Genomic DNA, 10,706 nt, shown 5'->3' with positions numbered 1-10,706 from the left:
GCGGGGCGGGGGGAGCCCTGCCCGCTGCTCGGGGGTGCAGAGCACCCTCTCCCGGCGCTGCCTGCGAGCAGCCTCGGGGATTTTTTTAATTTTTTATTAATTTATTATTTTTTTTTTCTTCTTCTCTGCTGGGACAGCCCCGGCGGAAGCCGCTGGGGGGGGGGTGGGGGGGATGCAGCGCCCCGCGCCCCGAGGCTGAGCGGCTGCGGCCGGGGGCTCCATGGGCTGCACGGGCAGCGCCCTGCGCTGCTGCCCCGCCGGGGGCAAGGTAGGGCTGCGGGGCGCCACGGGGTGTCCGGCGTGGGGACGGGCTCGCGTGGGACGGAGGGGGCGTGGGGTTAGGGTTTGCTCGGGGTTAGGGTTTGCTCGGGGTCCGGGCTTCGCGTGGGGTCAGGGTTTCTCGTGGGGTCCAGATTTCGCGTGGGGTCGGGGTCTGCGTGGAGCTGCGCCTTCGCGTGGGGCCGGGGTTTCGCGTGGGGTCGGGGCGCGCGTGGAGCCCCGGGTGCGCTTCTTGGGCACCGGGGTTTTGCGGGGGGGCTCCCGGCCCGGGTCCCCCCCCCCGCCTGGTTGGAGCGGAGCGGAGCGGGGCAGCGGGGCTGTTTCCCCCCGCTGTGTGTGAGCCCCCCGGTGCGGTGGCGGTGGGGGCACCGGGCACGGCGGGGGGAGCAGCCACCTGTCCCGTTGCACCCCTCCGGGAGAGCCCCCGCACCACGTGGAAGCCGTCCTGAGGGCGGTGAGGCGTGCGGGGTGGTAATGCCCCTCGGAAACGCTTGTCCCGCGTAGGATGGGGATGGGTTCCCCCAGCTGGACCTCTGCCGTCCCCACAGCATCCCCCCCCCCGCCCCAAAAGCTGGGTCTCCCCCTTTGCCATGCCCCCCCCCCTTGTGCCGCAAGTGACACTTGTGCGGGGGAACGCTTCGAGTCCCCAGCATTGCTCCGCACCAAAGAGGGCTTCTGCAGGTTGAACCCCAGAAATTATCCGCGCCTAATTGCTGTCTTTTTTTTGACGTGACCCCGTTGGCCTCAGGGTTGTTGGTGAGGTCGGGCGCGCTGCGTGCACCGCTCTCGTGGGTTGTGGTGGCGGGAGGCTGGCAGGGCAGGAAGAATGTTGGAGGAGCCCTGCGGCGCCGGTGCGCCCCTTGCACGGGGAGCCCCTTGCACGGGGAGCCCCTTACACGGGGAGCCCCTTGCACGGGGGGCAGCGGGAACACGCAGCCCAAACCCGACCCGCTCCTGGGATGTGCGGCGGGAGCAGGCTCGGGGCTTGCGCACACCCGGAGCCAGCAAGTGTCTTTATTTACAGCACTCGCCAGCTCGGCTGCTTCTCTGTATCATGGAAAAAAAAAAACGCCCTCCTCTGTGTCATGAGATCAGACGCTTCTGGGCCGCTCTGAGACTCCGAGAGCTTGCAAGAAGGGGGCACGGGGCAGGGAGAAATACCAGCCCGGAGGCCCCAGGTGCTGAGAGCCGCACGTTTACCGAAATGCGGAAATTTGAAGGCAGTCTGCAGGCGCCTCCCTTCCTGCGCTCTCGCGCTCTCAGCTCTCAGCTCGGCCCCCGCCGTGCTGCTTGCCGCCCTTCGCACCCCGCACAACATCCCTGCTGCTATGACTGAGTTGCGATTAATCCCGAAAGCGGCACCAAAAACCCCCTTTATGGCCAAAAAGGGTAAAGAAGGGCGCGGAGCCACTGCTGCCCGTGCTCTGGTGCCTGACACGTGGGGTGCGAGACCTCCCCCTGCCCATGGAGCACATCCCTCGGGGCTGCTTGGGGAGGGGGGACCCCACAAACCCCAGGGGGGTCCCGGAGGACCGTGGGGACACGGTGGGGACGTGGCCGGTCCCACGGCGGAGGTGACCTTGGGGAGCGGGCGCGGGGCCGGTTGCGGTGGGCGGCCGGCATACCAGGAGCCCCGGGGGAGGCAGCTTGGCAGCCGCGTCCTTCCCGGCATCGGCATCGCCGGCAGCGGGTGATAAGGTGGCGTGGGCACAGGTGCTGCGGCCAGGGCCTCTTCTCAGGGGCCCCTTCCCCTCCTGGCTCCCTCCATGCGCGGCCTCGAGAAAGTTTGGGGTTGGGGCTTGGACGCTTTCCAGGGCCGGGGTGGGTTTGTTTTGGAGATAGGGGAGCTATATGTAGCAGCGGGAGCCAGGGAGAGAAAGCCCGAACGCAGAGCTTGGGGCTGTCGGCGGCACAAGTGGTTTGTGTACAGAGGTGACGGTTGGCCTGTCGCACGGCCCTGGCAGGGGACAGAGCAGCAGCAGGGAGAGGAAGGCAGGTCCCAAAGAGCCGGGCAACACCGAGCATCTGCGGGGTCCCGGGGAGGCTGCGGGGACAGGGAGGCTGTGGGGACGTTGCCCAAATCCTGCCCCCGCTCTGCACCACGGCCACAAAGCAAAACCTCCAATCTAGGGGCCCGTTCGGGATTTAAATGCCCGTTTCCTGCCTCTTTGTGATTTCATTTGTTGTCGGTAAGGTTGCATAGTTTGATTGCCTAATGCACATGTAAAACAGGAAAAGGGGAAGAAAAATACAGTGCAGAAAGCTGCCTCGCACGGAAAGCCGAAGCAGAGGCTGCAGCTGACCCGCAGCTGCCCGGAGCCTCCACAGCCGCGTGGTGCAGTCCCCACGCCTCGAGGTGACCGGGGTTCGGGTGGAAATCCTGATGAACTGACCCCAAAACTGTTTGTTCCTGGAGGTAGGAAGGGTGCCGTCACTTGTAGCCTCCCGGAAAGCATTCAGATCTGTCTCTTGGCGCTGGCATACCTCTCGCTCCGTTTCTGAGCTTGATGCAGTTTAAAATCAAACCTCTTGAACTGCAGAGGGGCTCCGAGGCTCCTGCTGGATGTAGGGCATGGGAAGAGGAGAAAAGTGCCCCGGATCCATGCTGGGCACGTGGCCTGTGCAGAGCTGGGGGTGCCCAGGGCTCCCTGTCCCCCTGCATCACCTGCGTGGTGGTTTGGGCAGGCGCAGGTCTTTGGGGGCTGCTCCTGCAGGAGGCACCTGCATCCCGCTCCCAGGTCATCCAAAAATCCTTCAGGGGGGTGTGGGAGGAAAGTCCTCCAGCGCAGCCTTTGCTTGGTCACAGCGAAGGCTCTGAGGGGGCTTCTGAGGTTCCTGAGGGGGCTCCCGAGGTTCCTGCGGTGCCCCCAGGCTCGCAGAGCCCCAGCCTCTCATCCATCCACCCCCTGCCAAACTCCAAACCCCAGCACGGGACGCGGGGTGGGTTAAGTCGTAGAGGGATGCACATCAGCACCTCAGAGGCCCCCACAGCCATCGGGACACCGTGACACGCGGCTGTGACATTTGCCCCGTTATCCCCATTACACGCGGAGCACCATTTGCACCATTACCGGGAGCAGCCCGCTCTGGGCGTTCCCCCCCGGGGGCTCGCACGGAGCAGGAGCGCCCGCGCACCCCGAGCTCCCCGTACCTCCTCGCCCCGCCGCCTGGGCCGGGCTCAGCGCCGCGTCCACCAGCGCCATAGAAGGGAAGACAGAGCCGCGGCTTCGCAGAGGCTCGGAGTTCCCCTGCTCTGTCTGGCAGCCGCGCTCCCCTGCGGCTTCGCAAGGGGGGCCGCCGGGAGGAGAGGCAGCACGCCTCGCTGCTGCTGCGCCTCTCTTTGCTCCCGAGTCCAGCTCCCTGATCTGCTTTGCGTTTTGGGGTCCTGGGCACCCGCAGGCTGCAGGCTGGGACGGGTGGGCTGTTAGGGTCGGCGTTTTTAAGGGTTGCTTTGCCAGGGGCTGGGGAGCAGCCCGCAGCCCTGCCCCAAATCCACGGCGATGGCACCAGGGCTGGGTTCGCCCCGCACCGGGGAGGCAGAGCTGTGAGAGCCGGCGAGCTTTGCTTCTCCCTTTCAGCAGCAGATAAAAACACATCAATCTCCCGGCTCTGCTCCCTCCTCTGACCCCAAGTGACCACACGGGACCCCCGCAGGGCTGGAAGGCAGCCCGGGGCTCCGGCTCTGGGTCGCGGCAGCCCCGCAGGAGCGCCCCGGGGCCAGCAGCGCATCGTGCGCCCCGAGGTCAGAGCCTGCGCCCGCCGCCAGCCCCTGGCTGCAGGCAGCCCTGCCACCGCCCCGACTGCCTCTGATTTATCGCTGCCTTTCCTTCCTCGCTCCGGCACGTGCTGTGTCGAGGCGAGGTTTAAAGCCCGGCAGCGCGGTGCGCTTGGGGTGCTGCACGGCACCCAGGGCTGGCCCCGAGCATCCCAGGACAGCAGGGACGGGGCAGGAAGAGGGCAGAAAAGCAGCTAAAGTGCTGCCTGCTCTCCCCTGCCAAAAAGTTTTCTGCCCCAGCGTGTTTTGCACCGGCACCTTGTCTTTCTCTGCCAGAGACAGCTGAAAGCCCAGCAGAGACCGGCTTCCCAGGAGCTCACAGCTTTGAAGACAGAGAACGGTGAGAAGGAAACTTGTGTCTCCCTCAATGCCCTGGCTCCATGCGATGCCCTAAAAGCAATAAAACAGCCCCTGGCGGCTGTGCCCGGGGGTGATGGCTCTGGCTTGGGCACACGATAAGGGAGGGAAGAGACAACAGTGATGGCATCCCATCCTCAGGGGCAGCTGGGTCATTCCTGGGGCAGGAGGCCTCGCAGCCTGCTAACACTATCCCAATTAGCGCTAATTTGCACTGACAAGGCAGGAGGGAGGTTTTTGTCCAGTGGAGAAGAAGAGAGGGGCTGGCCCCAGGCCGCCGTGCTGCCAGGACACCGAAGCGGCGCGGTGAGCAGGATGCGGCCGGCCCCGTCTCAGCCCCGTTTGCGTTGCAGCCAACGCCACCCTACAGCATGGAGCCGGGCAGGAGAAGGCAGCGCCGCGGGACGAGCAGGGCACGGAGGCTGCACAACTGCTCCGAGGACATGAGGAGGAGGAGGAGAGGCTGCGGGGAGCCCCGGGGACAGAGGCCGAGGGACCCCGAGGTGCCAGCACCCAGGTGGGTCGGGAAGGCAGGTGCTGGCGGGGCGCAGCAGGGTGGGGAACACTCTGCCAGCGGGGACGTTCAGGACACGGACCTGGCACCCCTCCTGCCCCGTGGGACACTCAGGGTCTGTCATCTCCCAGGTGGAAAAGGGAAAAGACGTGGAGCTGAAGGAGCAGCTCTCGGAGCGGTTCGATGCCCTGCGGAGAGAGCACGAGGAGACCCTGCAAGGTGCGCACCGGCCCCTGGGGAGAGCGATGCTCCCGCAGCCCCCTGGCACTGCCGCAGCCCCTCCAGCTCCCGTGGGGCCGTGGGACACGGCGGTGCCACCACCCAGTGCCACGGCACCGCAGGGCTCGGGCCGGGCTCGCTGTGCGTGTCCTTGTGCCGGTGACACTCGGCACGTGTCCCCCCGCAGAGCTCCGGAGAGCGCACGAGCAGGAGAAGCTGCTGCTGGCGGAGTCCCACCACAGGTCCCAGGAGGCCTTACAGGTACCCAGGGAGAAACCCCCGGGGACGGGGTGCCCACGGAGGACCGCCACAGGGTCCCCAGCATGCCACAGAGACCTTGCCCAGCCCTGGGGTTATCGGGGTGCCCCTGCTCGGGCAGGAAACCCAGACACCCCCCGTCCCGCTTCTTCCCCGGCTGCCAGGAGACGGTGGAGGCGCTGAGGTCCCAGCTGAAGTCCTTCCAGGAGAGGATGAAGCGGGTGGAGGAATCGCTGCTGAGCAGAGACTACAAGAAGCACATCGAGGTGCGGGGAAGCGCGGGACCGGTGGCTCTGTGGGCTGCGCGGGGTCACGGTAGTGTCTGGGAGGCGTCCTGCCCCCAGGGCTTGGCCCAGAGCTTCTCCGATGGACCCTGACAGCGGGTGCACGGGATGGAGCCGGGGGGTCAGCTGAAGGGATGAGTAAAACCCTGTCCCTGGGAGGTGTGGGGGCTGTTTGGGTCCCTTGAGCACAAGCCACGGGCAAAGCCTGGTGCACCAGGGGTTCAAACCCATCCCGGGCCATGGCTAGCTGAGCCAAGGTGGGGACACGGTGGCCCCACGCGCCCACCCTGCTGTGGCTGCTGACCCCCCCTTCATCCCCTCCAGGAGCACGGGAGCCCCAGCCCGTTCTGGGAGCAGGAGCTGGAGAGCCTGCACTTTGTCATCGAGATGAAGAACGAGCACATCCACGGCCTGGACAAGAAGCTGCTGAACCTGGAGACCGTGGTGGGTTCGGAGAGGGGTGCGGGTGGGTTTTGCTCTCTCCATCTCTCCTCCACACCTGAGTACTGTCTGGAAATTGCAGCTGAGGGGGAGCTGGATGGAGCCCGGGTCCTTCCTTCGAGTGCAGAGGGTGCAGCAGGCAAAGCCACCGCGCTGCCATCGAGATGGCTCCCCAGTGGATGGGGCGTCGGGGGGCCCGGAGGCACGAGGAGCTGGCCGTGGGCATTCCCAGCCCCCTCCTCACCCCCACGCTCCCCTTGCAGGCGGAGAGGAACCTGCTGCTGGAGGAGAAGGTGAAAACCCTGCAGCAGGAGAACGAGGACCTGCAGGTGCGCACCCAGAACCACCTGGTGATGACGAGGTAGGTGCTCATCGCGGGCTCACCCTGCGCGCCCAGCGGCTCCTCGGCCGAGCGCAGCACCCACGATATGGGCAGAGGTGGCAGCAGCGGGGCCGTGCGTGCGGCAGCGCCGCTGTTTGCCCGCAGGCAGCTCTCGGAGGAGCTGCTGGCCGCCCGCGGGGCGCTGGAGAAGGAGTCGCAGCTGCGGGAGCAGGCTCGCCGCGAGAAGGAGGAGCTGCTGTACCGCGTGCTCAACGGGGGGGACGGCTCCCCCTTCCCCATCGCCGCTGGAGACGTGCCCCTCATCGCCACGTAGCACCGACGACGGGCTGGCCGGGCTCTCCTCCGGGCACGGGGCCCGGAGATGCTGTCACGAGCGCTTCCGCTCCCGGGGCTGGCCCTCGGGGTGGCCGTGTCCCCGCGGTGGCCCCCTGCACGGGGCGATGGAGCACTTCGTGGGATGCCCACGCCTGCCTTTCCCCAGCCTGCGCCCTCCCTGTGCTGCAGGGGGGCCCTGCACCGTGCCGTGCCCGCACCCCTTCCTCTGGTGTAAGGCCATGGGGCTTTTTTGGGATAAAAAGGGCCGGCCAGGGCACACGGACATACATTGGACTGGATCCGACCCCACGCTTGGCTCCGAGCACACCCAGCACCAGTGTTGGAGGTGGGACAGGCACTGGGGGGGCTGTGCCCAGAGAGCCCAGGGCTGTCCCCATCCACGGGGCAGGGCTCCCACCGCGCCCCCCTCTCCCCGCTGCCTCCTCCAGCTCCGTCCCACAGCCCCACGGCTCAGGCACGTCCCCGCTCACCGCCACGCCAAAGCCAAGCCCTCCCTGTCCCCGCTGCCCACCAGCCGGCCCCATCACCCCCCCTGAGGCCGGGCAGAGGCTGCGTGCCCGGAGGTGCACAGCTGGGGAGCAGAGCGTCCTCCCCCACGGGGGAAACACCTCCGGCACGGCTGTGGGGTCGCGGCGCACAGGAGGGACACGGGTACGGGCTGGATGCACACGAGCACTTTCCCCTGGGAAAAGTGGCCCTTCCCCGGGGCCGTGTAGCCGACGTGCGTGTGTCTGTGTGTGTTGGTGTGCGTGTGTGCGTGCACCAGGCCCATGTGCTACTGGCTGTAACGATTACGAGTCTACAAGAAGCAGCAGCCTCAAGAACCCAGCGTCGGTGGTTTTTGGAGATTTGGGCGTTTCGGGTAGCATCGTGCGGCAGGGCCCCTTGTTCCGCTCGTAGGGTGGGAGCTGCGGCCCCATAGGAAGCCCCCCACTGCTGGGCCCCCTTTTCTGGCTCCTTCCCCTCTTTCTCTGGTTTGGGTGCCCCCGCCCCCAGCCCACGAGCTGCAGCAGGCATCGCAGCGTTTCAGCAGACATTTCCGTCCTTTGTGCCGATCTTATCGGGGTCGGGGGAAGGAGGCAGCCAGGAAGGCAGAACCAACCCCCGCGTGCCCGCTCTGCGTCCCCACAGCTCCCCGCAGCCCTGGGGGACGGCAGGACCCCAGCTGGTTGGGGGGACAGTCCCCAGCCTTGCACAGTGGCCTTGGGACAGGCGGGTCACCTTGCTGTGCCAAAACCAGCCAGGGCACAGCACGAGGAGCCTCCCCTCTGCACTGCGCAGCTGGGGATGGGTGGCAGCAGGGAGGATTCGAAGACAAAAACCTACAAAGACCAGCCAAAACACTCGGCTGCTTTATCTGCTCCAAGCAAACCTCCTTGGGCAGGGGCTCGCCGTGAGGGTTGAGGCTGCCGAAGGGGAGCAGCCCCCCGGGCACACGAGGCGGAGGGAGCCGGGTGGGGGTCACCGGCACGTCCCCGCAGACTGGTGCTGGGCGCACGGGCACCGCACCCCCCCGGACCTGTCCCTGCACAGCTCCTGGGGCTGCTGGCTCTCGGCGCCGTGACGGATCCCATAGCCAAAGTAAATGAGGAAACCTGGGAAAAAGTGCAGCAGGGTGGGGGGGTCACTGCTCTCTCCCCCAAACCACCGTGCTCGCCCTTTCCTGTCGCATCGGGCCTCTTATCAGAGGACGGGGTGCTCCCACCACCGCCCCCCACATCAAAACCAGGCGTCTCCCCATCCGTCCACCCAGCTCCACTCCGTGGTGAGCAGACACACGGGTGCTCGACCCCACGAGCTTGCTCCTCAGGCCGTGCAGAGCAGGCAGGGCAGCCGGGAGGCCGCGCGGAGCCGTGCCAGCAGGCAGCAGTCGGCGGTGAGGCCGAGGAGCGGCAGGGAGGGCACGCGGGGGGTCTGCGGCCACCAGGCACGGCTCCGTGGGCTGGCCCCGGGCTCGCAGCCCGGCCGGGCTCCCTCTGCTCGCAGCAGGTTGCCAGCAGGCCAGGGGCAGCCCGGCCGCGGGAGCTGAGCCGAGGCTCCTGGCCACGGAGGTGGGTGCCCACTGGGGGGGTTGGTTTTGGGTGTACCTGGGCAGGACTTGGAGAAGGGGGCAGTAAACCCCCATAAAGCCTGCCCAAGGGTAACGAGATCTGTTTTCTCTCTTACTGAAGAAGTGCTCTGGTTCGGGCACAGATAGGAGCCCGTTATCTGGCCTGCGGGATGCGGGGGGGAAGAAACCAAGCCCCCACAGTCCCCATGGAAAACCCCGTGAGCTGTCAGACGCCTCCGGCCGTGCTTTATTAAATGGGGATGCAGCAAAGCCCTGGCTGACCCAAAGCCGACCCAACACAGCCCCTTCCCCACGGGGCTCGCCCCCCCTCCGCCCCCGGGTCCTTCTGCCACGAAGCTCCTCGCTGACCACGAAGGACGCGCTCTCAGGGCTCTGAGGCTGCCTCCGGACGAGCAGAGCTGCCGCCAGGACCCCGAGCAGAGGCAGAGGCAGGGCAGCGAGGCGGCCGGCCCCGCAGAGCTGTGGGGGCACCGGGACAGCGCCCTAGGGAGCAGCTCCCCGGGGTGACAAGGGACCAAAGGATGGGGGCTGGCGGCTCACCACAGCGGGTTTGGCTTTTCGTTCTAGCCAGCATGGGAAGCAGAAGGAGGGAGAGGTGTCCTGAGGCGCCAGGCCTCAGCACCACGCTCCCCAACCTGTGTCCCCATGGGAAACCCACGCTGATCCCCCACCTCTGCCACCCGGGTCCCTCTGCCTCCGCGCTCAGCACCTTGGTGAGCTGGAGATGCTTCGGTCGCTGGTGCCAGGGACAACACCGAGGCCGAGGGACCTCACCCCCAGCCAGGATTTCCTTCTTTGCAGGGACATATTTTCACCCTGCAGCCCCCGACACCCCCCGCTGTGTCTCCAAGCATCTCCTCTTTGAAGGAAACTCCCAGCTCCTCAGGATTCCCTGGCCCTGCTTGGCTTCCCCCACGGGTTTCACCCTCAGATGTTTTACACTTTTTACTATTTGTACACCATTTCGTGCTGCGGGGACAGGGGCTCTGGGCTGCCCTGCTGAAGGAGGACATCCTCCAAGCCCTGCTCCAGGTGAGCAGCCAGCCCAGCTGCTCGCCCACCTGCGGCCCCCGCGGACACCGGCACGGCCACCACCGGGCACTGGCGGCAGCTGACTTTGGCCAAAGGCCCGAAGGGGGGGGACAGCAGGGCAGAGCCCCCACCGCGTGCTTCAAGTCCCATAGTCTGCTATTTACGGGGCCGGGAACCCAGCTGGAAACCCAGCACCACCCCAGCACCCATGCGGTTCCCACCACGATGGGGATCCCCAAGGGGACAGGGACAGCTCTGCAGCAGCTCCCAGCCCCAGGGGCACAGAGGGGAGCCCCAGCCCCCAGGGACAGCGGCGGGGGCTCCAGGGGCTGGAGAGAATGCAGAACGGCTGCATACCCCCCCTGCCCCTGCAGCGCTCCCCCACTGCACACCGCAAATCCCACTGGGAACATTTTACCATAATAAAAAAAATAACCAAAAAAAAATCAAAATCACCAAAAATATCAGGACCTTCCTGGCAAGACAAGCTACTTACCCTGGCAGTGCTTTAGGCAAACCTCTGCAGCTGCACACTGGAGGGGAAGGAGCACCAGCCCCAGCAGCATCCCCGCTTGCCCCATGTGCTTAAATCCCTTTGGGAGCCTCTTAAATCCCTTGGGGAGCCTCCCGGCCCTCCCCTGCCCCTGCCCACCACCGACCACGGCTGCAGCAGCACAAAGGGAAATCTATGCAGAAATATGTTTCCCAGAGCACCTTCCAGATCATACACACGAGCGCGCAATGCTAATAGCCCCAGGGCATCATTTGAGCGGATTTAATTAATGCTTCCAGGCTGC

The 10,706-nt window shown here is 66.2% G+C and overlaps 1 protein-coding gene across 2 annotated transcripts; it reads left to right on the top strand.

Moving 5' to 3' along the window:
- Positions 1–33: 33 nt before the first annotated feature.
- Positions 34–7,916, top strand: CCDC69 (coiled-coil domain containing 69). Of its 2 annotated transcripts, none has more exons than XM_048057330.2 (9): positions 34–268; positions 4,331–4,394; positions 4,765–4,928; positions 5,057–5,144; positions 5,332–5,405; positions 5,567–5,668; positions 6,011–6,130; positions 6,391–6,488; positions 6,596–7,916. In XM_048057330.2, exons 1-9 carry the CDS (start codon positions 221–223, stop codon positions 7,704–7,706), a joined length of 1,869 nt encoding a protein of 622 aa, XP_047913287.2. In that variant the 5' UTR covers positions 34–220; the 3' UTR covers positions 7,707–7,916. The 2 variants fall into 2 exon arrangements, with proteins under 2 accessions (XP_047913287.2, XP_047913288.2); XM_048057331.2 differs by having other exon boundaries at positions 43–268; positions 6,615–6,923.
- The last annotated feature ends 2,790 nt before the right edge of the window (positions 7,917–10,706 follow it).

This window comes from Anser cygnoides, chromosome 14, assembly GCF_040182565.1.
Source record: "Anser cygnoides isolate HZ-2024a breed goose chromosome 14, Taihu_goose_T2T_genome, whole genome shotgun sequence".
In the NCBI taxonomy this organism is placed as follows: Eukaryota; Metazoa; Chordata; class Aves; order Anseriformes; family Anatidae; genus Anser; species Anser cygnoides.
This window is presented reverse-complemented; position numbering and strand designations above follow the sequence as displayed.